This window comes from Poecilia reticulata, linkage group LG16 (assembly GCF_000633615.1).
Source record: "Poecilia reticulata strain Guanapo linkage group LG16, Guppy_female_1.0+MT, whole genome shotgun sequence".
Classification (NCBI taxonomy): domain Eukaryota; kingdom Metazoa; phylum Chordata; class Actinopteri; order Cyprinodontiformes; family Poeciliidae; genus Poecilia; species Poecilia reticulata.
In genome coordinates, this window is record NC_024346.1 from 1,898,106 (window position 1) to 1,915,565 (window position 17,460).

Genomic DNA, 17,460 nt, shown 5'->3' on the forward strand with positions numbered 1-17,460 from the left:
AACATTTATGTTCATACGGGGCTGTGATGTTGCTATATATCATTCTGAGTTATTTCATTGTTTACTACATATTTTAGTGTTGCTGCGAGAAAATTTCACAACCCAAAACTAATTCAACGTCATTTAAACCTGAGTTCAGACTGAACTGTCACCTGATTGCATCATTTTATTCCTTCTTATTTGTATATTTTTACTGTTTATTCATCTTGTGTCATCTTTTACTTGGTAAGTTTGTTGATTAAGGTGGAATTATTTTGCTAATTGATTCTTGTCTGGTGTAAAAAAGTTGCGTTTATTTCATACGTCTGCAATGCCGTCCTGTTCAAAAACCAGCTAACAAGAACAACTCGGCCTCATCAGGAAGGTATTTGGAAACAATAACTGAACTGTTTGGTTAGTATTTATCTAATAATCAGGTGGAGTCCCAATTTAGTAGTTTTGACTGGAATTACTAGGTTTCAAAAATAAATAMATTTCCAAAGTCATTGTTCCACAACAATGGAAATGGACAAAATTTTCCTTCAAGTATAAGCGGATATGGACGACGTAATCTTTTCTATTTAAAACATTAAATAATGGTTGGGGCCAAGAGAATAAGTTCAGTTGGTTGGTTGGGAGCAGCTTTATGGAGTTGACCTCGTCATTAATTGCTGCATAAACAACCTGACTGCTGAGTTTGCTGAATATTAGAAATATTTACAATACATAGTTTGTGTCAGATGTTACTCACTTTGATTTTTTTCCACCTGACTGTTTGACCTGCAGCTTAAATTCACATATTTACTCAAATACATCTTATAAAATCATCTTCTGAAGGATTTTTTTTGTTTTAATTGATACACTTACTTACATATATACATATATAAACATTTGCATTCTGTACGGTTCAGAATGATCGTTTCACATGCCAACACCTGTAGTTTCTATAGAATAGCCAAACATGGGAAGAAACTACGTGGATTGCATGCAACAATTGCTTTTGTATGGAAATATCAATGTCAAAAATCATCCAGTTTGCCGTTTTGCTAGTTTGCTTTCTTTTCATGTACACTGCACAAACAGGATGATCGGTTACAGTGGTTACAGAAAAATGTGCAAATGCAAGGAAATAGCCATTATCAGACATCTTGATAAGGGAGCCTACATTCTGTTGCTACAGCTGAAGAATGCATGACCTTTACACCTGAGCAAGATGGAGGCAGAACCACTGAACCGAGTCCCAGGGCTGCTGAAACACGCCGACATGTTTCATTTGGTTGTCCAGCTGTTGTTTGCTGTCTTCAGACATTCGCTTTGTGGATCAGAAGGTTACTGATGGATCTCAGCATCTTTATGCTTATGACACCTTTTTTTCTTTTTTTATTGTTGTGCAAACTTTGCTGCCCTGCTCCTTTGTCTTATAACGTTTGCGTTCTGTACAGTTAAGACCAGATCTTTATTGAGACTGAAACTGCATTTTATTAACTGTACAAATAAAGGTGAAGCTAAAAAAGTGTCTCATTCAAATCATACAAGAATCTCAGTTCCATTAAATTAACAGTAAACAGACATCAGTAGAACTTTTTAGTAGAGAGATTTTTAAAAAAGAAACGTTTACTTGGCTCATTCAAAATAAGAAATGCACGAGGATGCACATATTGTTCATGCAGCATTATGATTCTCCTTCTGCTTGCAGTCATTGTAGCTGTGGTTGTGAGCCAGAAGCTGCAGTCACCGTCTCATCGAGTTCATTGTTCACAGTGCTGGTGTCTTCCTGAATCGTGCTGCATATCATCCACTGCTTGACATAGTTTGAATTTAAGTGTTTCTCCTCGGGAAATGAGTTAGAGTTTGAGTCTGAGGCTCCAGGGCTGCCACACTCTCCGAAGCCGCTGTCGATGGTGTCCAGGTCCACGTGAGGGTAGCCGTCCTCCGACTGCTCATTGGATGCGAATGAGTTGAGCGACACCCGCTCTGCTTCGTTGAACTCGCCATCCGGCAGAAGGTTTTGGTTCTCCAGTATCAAATCATTGGCGATCTGGTTTTCTCGTAGTGATATCCCACTGTGCCGCTCCATCCGGGACGCATGCGATTCCCCTAAGTTGTAAGCAACACGCTCCCTGTTGTCGTCGTCAAACGAGCCGAAGCTTTCCGAGTCCTGGAAGCTTTTCAGCGAGCTCTGCGACGTCACGTCGCCCTCGAACTCCTCTCCGGACAGGGTGACGGTGTGGATGGAGATGTGTCCCGTGGAGTGGATGGTGCCCTGCGAGGTGCTGCTGTCCTGAAACGTCATCAGCAGGTTGTTGGGAAGCTGTTGGACTTGCAGGAAGTCATCAGCAGCTTTCACCTCGGTGACCTCGCTGTAGCTTTGCTTCTCGTTGCTCCAGTTGAGGATTTCGCTCTGCTTCTCGCTCAGCATGACGCAGGTGGTGATCTTTAGGTAATCGTACTCGCTGAACGCCGGCTTCACCCACTCCTACGACAAAAGAGCAGAAAAACGTCACATTAGATTACTGCAGACAGTTACTGTCATATAAGCTGCCATGAAGGAAACTGCATTTTAATTTGGAAAACGTGTAAATTCAAAGATTTAAAAACGTGACATTTTGCCCACTTTTTACCAGTTTGAGTGAAATCAGGGCACCTTTTACCAAGTATCACCACAATGGCAAAGAAAAACAAAGTGCAGCCCAGGACTTGATAACTGCAGTGACTGTGAGGTGACCAGATCCTGTGGCTGAAAAAACAAATATTTCTTCTCTTTTTAATAATCTTTCTCCATGTTTGATAATGGATTTAAAATATTTTAGACATTTCATTCCAACCCAGCAGGAAGTCTCTTTTTCTAAGGCCACTGCTGATGTCACTTTACCTGGATTAGAGCAACACAATGACAAATCATCTTCTTATGTGGTTGCTTTCATTGACCTGCTGCAATTCAGTGGAAGCAGCCAGGATTTACTGATATGCAGACGACACTGAGATGTGAGTCACATTATCACAGCATTTCTTTGAAATGTCCACCTTATCTCAAGAGTTATAGCTCTCATTTATTGTGTAAAGATTTTCTTTTTTATAAAAAAGCGTGAGAAAATTTCTGCACTTTAGAGGAACATCAGGCCCCGTCCGATTCAACGTAAAACCAGGCTCTCGGTGCAGGTTATGGCAACCAGTGGACAGGTGACGCCTCACCTCCATTCGCTGTCCACATATCTTGTTTTTGAGCCTCTGTTGCTACCAGCAGGGTCAGAATATTATTTACGTTCACAATGTCAGATCAGATTGTTCTCATTTTTCATTGTTAAGTAGTGGGGTGTTTTTCCACATGTGCAGAGATGCTCCTGTAATCTGACAGAGAAATCTTCCATGTCACATAAATTTGGACTTATTTGACACTTCTTTACCTCTTCTGTAAATGGTATTTTACTGCAATAAGTCTTCTTACTCTACTTCCTTGAAGAAGTTGCTGCTAATTTTAAATGCACAGATATAAATCTGGAGTATAGAATGTGACTGTGATAATTATTTGACAGGAATTTGATATTCGCTTTGATTTAATGCACAGGCGTTCATCTAACTGACGGGTTTCAAAGCAGTTGAAAGGCTTTATTTAGAGAAGCGTAAAAAATGTGCAGCCACCTAAAGCCTGAGATGTCCAGATAAGCTTGAATCAAGAGTTTTGACGCCCAGGCCACCACATCCTGTCTACAAAGCTCCTGAACGGAACCTGTAGATCGAGAAAGACGCAAGCAGTCTGCACCACAAGGACGTGAGATACTGCAGGAGAACAGAAGCCGCTTCGCAAAGAGATCTGCACCGCAGCCGGTGAGAAGTCACCAAACGCAGCACCTAAAATAAACGAGCTGTTTCACTGATACACCCTTATGTGTGTGTTGAGCATCTGGCAAAGGATTCTGTTCTGGTTTTAAAACTTTTTTTTTAAAGAAAATAAGCCTAAAGTTAATAGATTTTCCAAGTTTCTAAACTGATTTAATCACTTTCCAAATCTTTGGGATGTTTTCTTGATCCTCACAAACACCTGAGGTGAGAAAGTAAATCTTTTCTTCGTTCCTTTTACATCTGCATCACTTCCATCAAGGTGCCGCTTCCGTACTCAGAAATACTCCAGCAGCGCCCTCTGCTGCAGAAGGTATGTAATTGCATGTTAATCTCACTGAAAACTGAACTTTGACTAATATGATGGCATCGCAACCATAAAAACGACGGGTGAAATTCTTAAAAGGTCTAAAGTTTATACTTTATTCCCTCAGTCATAAAATCCTTTATCATTTCCTTTTTGATAAATGATTATTCTGGTCAGTTTGGGACACATTGGGATTTTTCTTTCATAGCAGTCTAACTAATTATGACCAAAGATAACAAAGTCATACATTTAGTGTGAAATGTTTATCTTTGTGGAAATGCAAAGCCTTGCAGTGAAGTAATTATTCTGTCTTGCATGATGGCTGGATTTAATTCTTGTTTATGCAACATAATAAGAATTAATCTCTCTGCGGGAACATTTTGAGCATTCAGTCCCAGAGGGACGCAAAAACAGCTGGTCTAAGGATTTCCTGGTTATAATTTCATCTCGTTAAAAAGGCGTAGTTCCTCTCCACTGTTGCCATTTTCTTGATCGTGTGTAAAGTGGAGAGATAGCGCCATCTGCTGGCTTCTTGATAGCATTTTAACAAGTTTAGTGACAGTTTGAGATGAACGCCATCTGAATTTTGTTACATTATAGGTTTGGATTGAGTACTGAGTACTGAGCTACAGATTAAGTGCTCCAGACTGGATGAATTCTTGCTGCTATTTATCTATCTTTTCTGAAAATGTCTTCACTTTTCCTCACATTTCTTTCAAGAAAAGGCGGCAGAAGTAAATTATTTTGGTCTTTGTGTTCAGAGCAGCTTTTCTGCAGCTCATTTAATTCAAAGAATTTCAGCATAAAATTTGTACAGAGTTGCAAAAAATTATTTTCTAAATGCTTTGTTATGAAAACTAACGAAAATTAACCTAAAATTTGTTCCTATTGTCAGATTCTAGAAAAGAATACTCTATTACAAAAGAAAAAATAATTTCATAGAATGAGATGAAAGTTTTTTTTTATAGATATGGATAATCTTAACTTACAATAACAATAATTTACAGATTAATTTACAGATTAACTCCTAAAATGCCAATTTCTTGTTAAAACATTTCCATTTTGGTTTGGAGTAACAAGCAGAACAAATCTAAACTTGTTTCTTAATACATCTTCCAGGTGCAGCTACGGTGCGGTTTCATTAAAATTCATGCGTGACGCCGGATGTCGTTATGTCCTGCTGTAAGCAGTAAAACCTCGGTGTTCATACGGTTGGTGAACGACTGTCTATCATTGATGGAAACGGAGACGATCCGTTTTGGAGATCGCTGCCTACACAAACATGATCTGTCTGCTAAAAATAGCAGATATGAAAAGAGTAAATTTACATTAGGGGAAAAGACGAATGTTTCAAAAGACAAAGAGCAGAGATAAACCGTGCAACATTTATGAAAGAATAAAAAAAAAAAAAACGTAAACCACAAGGTTCTCATTATGCGTCTCCATCAGGTAGAAAACAGCCCGTTTTCACTGTGACGCCATGGCAAATCAAAGAGCTGAAACAACCTCTGGGGGTAATTTCCACCGCGGTGGAACAGGTCTGCCTGACTGAGACAAATATCCTCCCACAGCATGTGAGGCTTGTGAAGCCCCTGCTGACTGAGTCACAGAGTCCCTTCAGGCTGCCGTCAAAGGGAAAGTCCCAGCCGGCAGAGCCAGCAGGGTCCAGATGGGACGTGAGTCCCGTCCTCTGCAGCACCTGCTGGCCCGCGGTGGAAACTACAAGCAACGTGAAAGGCTGCTTTTGCTTTCTCTTACCTTAAAGTTCCCACCGTGGCTGTGGTAGAGGGGCTTGAAATAGTCGTTGGGTCTGGGGATGAACGTCATCATTTTGAGTTTTTTCTGCCAGCACCTGGAAGAAAAGCAGAGTGAAAGTCAGAAACGGTGACCTTTGTTCATCCACCCTGTAGAGCAGAGGTCTTCAACATGTGGTGATGGGGGCGTTTTTAGCTCCCTACAATGACTGTGTGTCAGTGCACTGCAAAAACACAAACTCTTAGCAAGTCATTTTAATCTGGAAATATCTAAATACTCTTCAAATAAGACAAAACTAATTTACAAGAAACTTTTTAGCAAGAAATAGGAGCTTGTTTTGAGTGAATAATTCCTTAATAATGAGGAAAACTAGCTCCATTGGTAAATTATCCCACTGTTCTAACAGTCTGCCAGTGGAATTAGTCATTTTTTCATCAATTTTAAGGAATTGTTGGCTTAAAACAAGTAAAACAAGCTCCTATTTCTTGCTAAAAAGTTTCTTGTAAATTAGTTTTGTCTTATTTGAAGAGTATTTAGATATTTGCACTAGAAACTAGACCAAGAATACTTGGTAAGATTTGTGTTTGGGACGTTGCAGAAAGAGCGACCCGCTTCCTGTTCGTGTGCCGAGAATAACCGAAGACAACCGACGCAAACATTTTAAAAGTTAGACATTTTTCTTAATTAAATACGTAAACAGAGGTTGACTATTTAATATATAAAAAAAAAAAAAACACATTTAAAATGACATCAGTTAGTTCATTATTGATCATGTTTATTAAAAAATAAAAATGTTCAGGTCTGCAATAACTTTTACGTTTTAAAATTTCGGCTTTGGCGAAACGTTTGGACGCCTCTGGTTTGTGGCTTCGCCTGCTGAGTCAGCAGTTTGTTCGCTGCTCCCTGCAAACACAGCAAACTGTTTTTCTTTTGTCTGTTTTTGTACATAAAATCACAGATTCTGCAGTTTTTAAAATTTTTTTTTTTACAGTTGCACAATACTTGCAATACGTATCTGCTGTTTTTCATAGCTTTATAGATTTTTTAAAGTTGTATATTTGGGTTTTACTGCTGCTAGCATGGATAATTTGTATGCACTTCCGTCAGTTTCTTACTGCTGATGCAGCTAATTTTCCCGATGGAGGTCGAATAAAGGCTGTTTCTCTTCTTTGCTCATGTTTTTATCTGGATCTTTGCTGCTTTACGGTAGATGAGCAGAGCAGAGGCGAAGCTTTGACCTGAAATCTAAGCTTTTAAGATCATGACCAGTAATCCTGGTAAAACAACACGGCTTTCATGTGAATGATTACGCAGCAATTTACTGAATCATTGAGTCAAAGCTTGATCTTTTGATAATAAAGGATCCCACGCTGCGACTCTCAGAACAGAAGGATTATTTTCAGTGATTGACAACAAAACTTCTCAACTGGAGGCTGTTTCAGAAAAACATTTTAACACCGACCCTCTTTTAATTCAATTTTAAAAAACAAAATATTTTCAGATTTGGTTCATCTCTGGCATTTTTCAAAGAAAAAGAGAAAAAAATCTCTTTCTGTTCAGGTGATTCCTTAAATCACTGTTATTGTCCTCAACATAAAAACCTAAATCCTTTCTGGTTTGAATCTCTGGTTTCATGTTTTAACACACAATGTGTGAAAAACGGCTCTTTTTAACACACTGAGATGAGTCATAATGGCTGCTGCTAAGCAGGTTAATTCAAATCAAACCAAGAATTAAGGGAAAAACTGAATTTAACCAACTCATTTGAATAAAACCATAGACAAAAGGTGAGAAAACCTTTATGATTTGCGTGTTCTGTGATACCACTGTTGGCTCTTTCACTTAAAAATGGCTTTAGAAACAAACCATGCGGTTAATTATCTAAATGAATAACTGAACACATGGCTAAAATCCATGTCTATGTGAAATAAAACAGCTTGTGGAGTTGGTGTTGGACTGTCTGAAGAAACAGACAGAATACAGCATTTATTCAGGTTAAATACTGACTGCTAAAAATCTATGGATGACAATAATAATAGTAATATTGACGACTGTAAATAACAGTTTTTAAGAATTATTGACTGGAAACAAGTTTATATATTTTGCTGAAAAGTTATTTTTAAGTTGTCTTGTTGCAGGTGTACAAAGATATTTACATTTATCGTATCGTTTATCATTTATTGGGATAAATGTATCATATCCAAACTGTTATCTAAAAAAGTAAGTTCTTATTCTCACTTTTATTGTTAGTACCACAAAGTGATAAAACTTTCAATCCAAATCGCTCACTGGAACTTGGACTAGAAACCAAAAACACTTGGTGATATTTTGAGTTTTTGCAGTGAATTAGGCTTCATGTATCAACCGCCAGTGAGAATACCAGAACTAAAACGTCTGTTCACGCATTAGACGTGCTACATCATCCTTCAGCAGAGAGCAGAGTGTGTGACTGGTGGATCTTGTGTTTGCTTGTTGAAACTGGAGACCCACAGGGAGCCGTTCTCAGCCTCTGATGCTCTGCTGCAGGACTTCCTATGCCTGTGAGCCTTTCAGTGCACAGCGCTGCTGCACGAACTGCTGCCGTGGTTTCTACGTATGTAGGAGGTGATGCCAGGAATCAACTGATGCGGTGAGTTGTGTTGCTAATCATTTACTGGAAGACAGAGTGATGGTGACCTTCAACCCTTCACTCCTCGTTTATCAGCTTACGTTTACTGACTGGTTAATTGGGATGCGATTGAACAAAGAGTAAAACGAAGAGTTCAGTGAAGTTCTTCAGCCTTGGAGGCTTTTTGTTTTGGTAATAACTAAAATCAGGTCTGAGTTGGTGGGAAAATCCAGTTTAAAGCAGGAAAGTGAGACGTTTGAAAACACTCACGGTTTTTGCAGGTATCCCAGCAGTAGGAGGGCGAGGATGAGGATGATGGGCGTCGAGATGTAAAGCCAGTAAAAATTCACTCCTGCAAAAGCGACAAAGATCAGATGAATATGATTTGAACTGTGAATGTTTACGAACCTCCAGATTTATTGGGTGTAACAGGATCCCACCGTTCTCATCCGGAGGGTCAGCCGGTGTGCTCCACTCTGCGCCAGAGCTCCATTCACTCCACGGACCCACAACGAACTCATAGTCGCAGATTTTTGCCTTAACGTCCACAACGTAGGAAGCACCGGGCTGCAGCTTTCTCTGATCCAGCTCAAAGTGCATCCGGTTTGGTAAATGCGTAAAGATTAAATCCTGTTTGGAAGAAACGAAAAAAATACAACTCATCAGCAGAAAGTGGTTAACAGTTACAGTCTCATTCATGTTGTTGTGACAACTCAGCATTACCTCAGATGGGTTTCTTGTATTTCTTATGCGGACTTTGTTTGTGACGCAGTATTCACTTTTGTTGCTCCAGGTAATGTTGTAGATCCCAGCAGCCTTTTCCACTCTGACATTATCAGGAGCTTCAGGTTTTACTGTGAAAACAGTCAAGAGGAGTCAGAGCAGATATGAGCTTTATTCCAGCTGATGGAGATGGAGTGATCTCTGCACTTTTCATTAAAAACCCTAAATACTCTCTAAGTGCCAGAGAGTGCTGACCTCACAGCAGCTCTCAGTTGCATTGTTTGTGCGTGGTTTTTTTTACGTCAGCCGGTCAGATGTGAAACTGAAATGAGTGATTTGTAGTTGAACCTACCCACAGAAGAGAGCTCCCATTGGAGTGACTCACTGAGAACCTCCAGGCCTCGGCTGGCGGTGGCGTTGCACAGCGTTTCGGTGGATGCGACCAGGATGAGGTCCTCGTTGATTATGCACCAGGACTGAGGCGGTTTGGTCTCACAGCTCACAGTCAGGTTTGTGTTCTCAGAGCTGGAACAGGATCATTTGGTGTTATGATGAATGAAAAGACAAGTAATATTTCTAGATTTTGGTAAGAACAATGCAAAAAACTGTCCCTGATAATCTTCTCAAACAGCACAAGAAATTATTATAAAAACACACATTTTTCAGAGGTTTAATTTTTCAAGCTTCATTGTGACAAAAAACATTTTATATGCAAATAGTTCATTCATTTAAATGTTTCTTTAAGTTTTAGCCCACTTTTAGGAGGTTTTTAAGCATGCCATCTCATTGTGAAATGCATTATGGGTAGTGTAGTTATTGTATTTTAGGACCACTTATGAATATAGACATTAACAAAATTTCATATTTATTCAGTTTTGGTGTAATAAACTAAGCAATCAAGCGTCATGATGCCAAACAATACAGAGTTTAAATGTAAATTAAATAAAAATAGTTTCAGATGCAACAGACTTGGATCTTCTGAGTTATTTTCAAACTTTTCAGATTCCACAGATGAAAACATTTAAAAATTACAGTTTCTTTTTATTCATTTTGACCCCTTTCTGTTTGGATTGTTACTGTGATGTTGGGACCATTTTCTGTTGGCTGTTTTCACTCGTGAAACATGGAATCAGCATCTTGAGTCTGTTTATGTGAATGACGCAAAGAGGAACTCGTATATTTATGAGTTAGCACTACTTATTATGATTATAACTCATATTATGAGCATAACTCATATTATGAGTTAGCATAATATGTTTATGCTAACTCATAAACATATAAATATGTTTTATTTAACTTTTAAAACAAGTTAGCGCTACTGCAGACTGTTTTATTCATTACTTCAAATCGGGAGTTAAGTAATATAATGCGAAGACATAATTGTATTTCATGTAAAAATATAATTCTTGAGGAAAAGATTAAAATGCTCCTGCTTATGCAGTCGCGTGATAAAGACATCTATGAATTTCGTAACAATGACAGGACAACTTTTACCTGCAAGTCGCAGTGAGAAGAACAGGAAGTGTTGGCACAGAGCCTGAGCAGGAGCAGTTTAGTATCTTTTCATAGTCAGTGGTGCAGGTGACATTGCAGACAGATGCGGCTGCTGCAGAGGAGAAAAAAGAGGTCAGCTGCAAAGGCTGCACTACCTAGAGTTTCTAATCCTGAATGTCAGCTTCAATGATTGTTGACTCTTCTGTTAAGAACCAAAAACTAAATCAGATTTGAGATTAATGAACTGCAGCCATTAAGACAAGATTACAATGAATTTCCGATGAAGAGAAATATTTTAAAAGAGATCTTCAGCAATGTCAAATAACAGGACAGAGGAAAAGACTAACGAGATCCAATAAGTCATCTTACCTCCACCAAAGAATAAAGTGAGTCCCCACAGCAGCGGCAGGGCTGGAGGTGGAGGAGCCATGGGGATGACTCACTGGTGTCAGAAGCTGGGCAGGCAGGGGGAAACACAGCAGACCAGACTGGAGGCACAAATACAGTTTTCTAATTCAGGTCTGAGGTTAAAGAAGAGACATTTAGAAGAAAATCGCTTCGGCTTTCTGTCATCCCCTGCTACACTGGACCAAAGGTTCATCGTTACAGTAACAAGCTCAAAAAGATTTAAACAGTCTGGGAAGAGATACTAACACATTGTTAACAACAGTCAAAATGATATGACCACAAATTAATGGATTTACATAATTATACAGCAATGTTAAATCGTATTAAACTAAATTAATAATCTAACCCCGTTGTGTCTTTAGATCAGGATATTTTAAGTATAAACACAGAGAAGGTTGAAATTCTTACCTTTTCTAATGTGAAATTCTACAATTTGAAGAGTGAAGTAGTGCCGGAGACACTAATGTGTTAACCTCTGAAGACTGAGTGGAAGAATAACCAGGCAGCAAGCTAAAGGCGTCACTGTGAGCATGGTGACTCAGGATGTGGTTGCAGAACGGTGTAATGTGGTGCCTTCCCACCACTTCCACTTTTAAGCTATGAATATGCATCAGCTACAGCACCTAAAAAAAGTCAACAGGAAGCAAAATGTTTTGTGCAAAACAATTCAGACGTCAAATTTGGTTCACCCTACTTTACCCAAAGAGGAAGATGAACATGGACCCTTTCAGTGGCAAATGGAAAGTAGACAGAGTCCCTTAAGGTTTGAATATGTATAAGCATGTGCTGCGGCCGCAGGTATTCTGCATCAGCGCTCAAATCTGCATGTTGCCGCTTGGTTTTACTAGGAATAATCCTCAATATCACGTTCAGTCAGGCTCAGTTCAGCTCCAGCAGGACGTCTCCAAAGTTTGGCCAAAATCTGACCTTTCTGGTAGAAACCACATCCACTTCCTGTTGGTGCTGAAGAATCAACAAAGACTTCCTTTAGTATTTTGGAAATGTTGCCTGATATTTTCTTCTATTATTAGAGAAGGTGCAACCGTGTCATGGAGGGCCATTCACCACAGAAACCTGTGTCTTTATTCTGGATGGAATTAAAGTGATGTAATCAAATTTGTAGATCACAATGTGTTGAATAAAGGTCTACAAAATAAGCTCACAATTCGGCGTAAATTGCATAATCCATCAGGGAAATAAAGATGTTTGAAATATCCCATGGGGTGCATTTTGATTCAAATGTCAATGTAATTTAAATAAATGACAAGTTTTTCCTGTTGAAAAGTATAACTCGTGAAGTTTGGAGCAAATCGGATCATGCATCTGTGATCTAGAGCCAGTCGTAGCAAACAGAGATATAAGCCATGAACCCACAGTTCAGTTAACAGAGGCTGCAGGATTCAACATCAACTTGCTCTTTGTCATTAGACACAGCTTAAAAGCTTGAAACAAGTCACTTCCTGTTTTTAGGGGGTGGAGCTAAAGTGATGTCATCAAATGCCCATGGGAATGTGTCGGGTATTGGTACATATCCGACGTTCTGTGTCGTAGTGATCAAACCTTAGTATTTTATGGAGTCAGATTTTGAGGCTTGGTCACGCTCACCTGCTTCAAGTCAGAAAAAAGCTTTTGATAACTTTTGATCCCCAGTTCCTCACTATCAAACCTGCTCATTTTGAAGTCTGTAAGTGGAAAGCTCTAGGAGGAGTTTGGTCAGATCCAACAGGTTGAAAAGAGTCAAAATGGCTGTGGGATTTGAACGCAGCTCTGGGGAAGTTACATCTGCAGGCTGGATTTCATAATCCTCAGTCCAAGCATGGTGGCGTGGTGTGAGGTTGATTGTTTTATTGTTTGCAACCTTCATTCATTTTGTTGCAGTTCAGATGATATATGTTGAAATTAAACGTTTGGCTGCAGTGATGCCACCACAGATACGCCATGTTAGCAAAAGCCTCAATACTGGAGACTCTGTTAAACTTGTCTTCTGTCTCGAGGCACAGATTCACACTGATTAGGTCAAGGGGTCAAGTGTGGGCCTTTTAAAGTGCAACTTTAGACTTCCTGTTCTGACATGTGGGGCTCAGGTGATTGAGTTTTGTTGGGGACCAGATGTGGATTTATTGTGACTTTATTTGTAGCAGATAGCTTAATTTTTTCTTGGTGAGGAGTCAGGCTTTGAGTTCTGGCCACACACCTTAGACACATATGAAAAGTCAGGAGTTTAAAAACTTTAGATCCCCATCTCTTATGAGCAAACTCACCAAATCTAGGTGAAGAACTTCCTGATCTAAAGTTCATCAAGTGAACCAAATTTACTACTTCTACAATAAAGTAAGGTAAATAAGGAGGATGTAGAGCTGATTTCTGTTGTGACTTTTGCAAAACCCTTATAATATGTTCAACATTTGTTGAGGAACATCTGAGGTGGTCTGTATGCCATGTTTTAAGGCTCAGAAATGATGATTTGATGTTTGTACAACAATCTAGTTTGGAAATGATGAGTCCAACTATTTTAGTTTTTAACCCAAGCCCCATCTTAGGTGGTCTAATAAAAGGCATCTACCATTTTTTGAAACATTTACAAATAGGATGAATGCTGTGGAATCAGGATATTACCAATTTAAGTATTGTTTTTCATCTAGTCTTGGTTTTACTGAAGTCTTTTGTTCTCTAATCAGAACAATAGACTAGATGTAGAAAGATAAAATCGCTGTTTCTCTCAGTCACAAATTATGTTTTGAAAATATGTTAACAGTGCAGAATGAGAACAATCCAGGTATGAGTATATACCGGATTTTAGTGCTTTTCTCAAATTTCAAATGTCTAGATTTCAAATTCTTTAAAGACTCGACAAGTTTATGTATGATAAAATGAGTTGGAGATGACAAAATGCAGTCCAGACACAAAAAACACAAAATATGTTTAGCCTTAATGCTAAATCAAACATTAGATACCAACTTTAGAGTCACTTGCCAACAGAGGTCTAAAGTAATACATCTGACGGTGTTCGCTTACTGTACAGCAAATTGGGTGTCCATTCTTTATTCAGAAGAAAATAAACAACAAAACATATTTAGGGCAAATGTGTTGCCCTGGTATCCCTGCAGGTCACACCACCCTGTGTGGTAAACCATATTAAAATCTGTTCTGCATGAAAATGTTAGTTTGAGGAAGGAAACCAAAATATTCTTCTTCTCAGACACGAGCTGTAGCGTCCTTCATGCGACCTTCCTTTGGTAAAATGTAATCTGTCAGCACCAGATGCTGGAAGGCAGACGTTTGGTATTAGACCACTGTGATGCTCCTAAAACTTGTTTTTGGGGTGATTTTATGAACCGGGTCAGTGACATCCAAAGACTTCAACTTTGACCTCATCTGACCACTCCACGTTTTCCCTGCCTTTCACTGGCTAGTCTGAATCTCCTGCAGTAAACCTTAAACATTTAACATTGCTTTTCTTCATCAGTGGAGTCTTGTGTTTTGAAAGTGCTTGGAGACCTTTGAGGTTGAAGCACATTTCTTATTGTTTTCATGGGAAAAACTGTTATTTCTTTGGGAAAACTCTTTGCTTTTCACTTATTTGAATGTCAGGATTGCATTTTGTTGGTAAAAAAGCACCTGGCTGTGGTTGATCAACGATTTCTGGATCTTTCCAAATGCAGGAAAGTCTGAGTGTGGCTCCAATGTCTCTCATTGGAATATTTAGAGTTTTGCCAACTTTTCTACAGACCCAGAGCTGATGATAGCTGGTTTATTGTTGTTCTGTGAGGTTTTGCTCATCCTTTTTTTATGTGCTCATTTCAGCTGCTTGTATCCAGAATGTCCTTCCTTCTGTGGCGATTTGTGTCTCATGACCATGAACTGGGTCTGGAACGGAGATCAACCAGTAAACAAAGAGCTCCTCCTTTCAGCTTTGCTACCTTTAATCATAACAAACTGGAACTGCATCCTGATGAAGCCCTTATTCATGTGTCCATCATCTCACTTTCAGCAAGAATCAAATTATTATCTGATGAATTAAAACACGATAGAGAAAAAAACCCGTATTAATTTGATTTACGTGCGAAAGGCTGATTGATATGCAAGGAAGCAGAAAAATAAATCCAGGAATGTTCTCACTTTATCTGACAACATTCTTCAGAAACACCCAGTGTTAACTTTTTTCATTCTCAGTACCGAAATTTCTGCGTACAGAATAAACGAGAGGATATTGGTAACCCACTGTATTTGCATTTCAAACATTACTTATCTTTGATGTAATTCAGCATTCTGACACATGCCAAGATATTTATCAAACTAAGAAGAATTTCCACCAACACAGCGTGAATTTTCTACGCCAAACAGATCCGTCAGCACCGGATTTAGTTAAGCAAATAGTTTTGATCTTCCTATTGGATAATTACTGCATCTTTCAGCTGCAAATAAGTTATTTAGCCTCAGCTGATGCAGTGAGTATTTTGTGGAAAAGATGCTGGTTTGCTTAAAAAGGGTCAAATTATTGGCAGAGAGAAAACATCCAAGGCGATTGCAGGAAAAATCTTGAATGATTGTGATCTGTATACTGAAAATGATAATAGAATTTCATTTTCATTTTACTTTAAGATTTTGACCTTACCGTAGAGTATCATATTGTTTATTCTGTTTTTATGTATTCTGTATCTTGGTGTGAATCTGTGCTTCATCACTTTGCTGCTGTTGGAATTTCCCCATAATAATGAGTATTTCTATTCTATTCTATTAATATTCACCTCACACAATCTGAACAGAGCATCCACATCACGCCATCACACATTGAGCAGACGGAAACGTAACCTTTTCTCTGCAGTAATGAAAAAGCACTGACTGTGGCTCCGGTGTCTGTATATACAACATGAAATTAAACGACTCATCATGAATCATGAAGGATTAACCAGCTGTGGTCTGAAAGCAAAGTCTCAGAGTGGGTAACCTGATCAACTGTCTTCAGTGGGATTTATGCAGAGTTTGTTGTCATGGAATTACAAGCACCACTTCCACAAAAGTTTTGAAATCAGGGAACATTTCACCATGTAAGGCGATGAGAAGTTGGCCTGTGACCTGCGCTGTCATCTCATTGGGTACGGTGTGCCGGTCAGAGATGATGGGAGTCTTTTCATTGTTGATTGACGTAGTTACCTTTACTCTCTGTAGAGATGAAAATGTCTGAGCGTCTGCACAGGGTGGCGCGTGGTGGATGATCACTACTCTCTCAAAACGATGGATGGCCTTCAGACGTTTCCTTCACCGATTTAAAAACCTGATCAAAGATGGAAAATACTTGGTTAACACCAGGCCTGTTCTGGACCAATTAAAGGGCATGTGGTGTGAAGCCCTTGGGGACAGTTGACTGATCTAAAGTTGCTGCAGTTGCTCAAGTTCAGCAACTTTATGAGACCAAAGAATAAAGTTAGCTGAATATACTGAAGGCTGCTCTGTCTTTCCTCTGCATGGTGCTTCTGTCATATGCAGAAATGCACTGCTCTGTCAGAAGCAACCAATCAGAGCCAGGAGGAGGGTCTTAACACTGTCAATCACCCTCGTGTATCAGCTGCTCTCTGCTACGCTACAGCTGGTTCACCACAACAGTCTGCCAGGAATGCTCAGGCCAGTTAGGACGGTCACAGCGGATAAACAGTTTTCCTGAAATGGTGAGTTGTTTCTCCGTCATTAACACATTTAGCAACGTGTACACGTGGATGATAGACAGCACTAAGACACTCCTCTTGGCTCTGATTGGTTGTTTTTGACTGGGAGCAGTGCATTTATGCAGACAGCAATAGCAGCACTAGGAGAAGTTGGAGGAGATTGATTTTTGCACCTGTCTCATATTATTCTGTCACAACATGGTGACAGTTTTAACAAATATGTAAAATCATATTTCTGTAGAAGTTACAAACTGCAGCTTTAAGTTGGAGTAGATGTACATGGATGGATGGATTTCATGTAATATATCTGCATTATGTTGTGGATACATCTCTCTTGTTTGAAAACCAAAATGATCCTCATAATAATTTTGATTTACAGAAAGCTCCAAAACATCTTCGCTCATATTGTTTTCCTACTCAAAACACAGAAGAGGTTCTGTTTCAGAACTAAAACAAATGAATTGTGAAGTCACAGGTGTTGCTTTGACACATCTCAAAAGACCCAAATCGTTCGAGCCTCTGTAAATTTTCTATCAGGGGATTTTAGTAGAATCCTACGGAAGCGCATTGCTATCACGCAGGAAAAAAAAAAATTCGAGCGCTATCACGTTATAACGTGATACGTATCTTGTTAAAACGTGATACATATCACGTTATAACGTGATACTATCTTGTTAAAACGTGAT

The 17,460-nt window shown here is 39.1% G+C and overlaps 1 protein-coding gene across 6 annotated transcripts in view; it reads right to left on the reverse strand.

The window, feature by feature from the left end:
- Nucleotides 1-925: 925 nt before the first annotated feature.
- Nucleotides 926-17,460, reverse strand: part of il21r.1 (interleukin 21 receptor, tandem duplicate 1) — a 22,764-nt gene continuing 6,229 nt past the window's right edge. For 2 of the 6 annotated variants that reach the window (XM_008430736.2, XM_008430735.2), the window contains 10 exons: nt 16,266-16,386; nt 11,520-12,074; nt 11,073-11,191; nt 10,704-10,815; nt 9,562-9,734; nt 9,210-9,340; nt 8,927-9,116; nt 8,757-8,838; nt 5,882-5,975; nt 926-2,455 (listed from right to left, as the gene is read on the reverse strand). In XM_008430736.2, the coding sequence (XP_008428958.1) occupies nt 1,676-2,455; nt 5,882-5,975; nt 8,757-8,838; nt 8,927-9,116; nt 9,210-9,340; nt 9,562-9,734; nt 10,704-10,815; nt 11,073-11,133 (1,623 nt within the window). In that variant the 5' untranslated portion in view covers nt 11,134-11,191; nt 11,520-12,074; nt 16,266-16,386 and the 3' untranslated portion in view covers nt 926-1,675. Of the gene's footprint in view, nt 2,456-5,881; nt 5,976-8,756; nt 8,839-8,926; nt 9,117-9,209; nt 9,341-9,561; nt 9,735-10,703; nt 10,816-11,072; nt 14,024-16,265; nt 16,387-17,460 lie in introns of those variants that run through there. The other 4 variants (XM_008430737.2, XM_008430738.2, XM_017309286.1 and 1 more) reach the window with 4 other exon arrangements.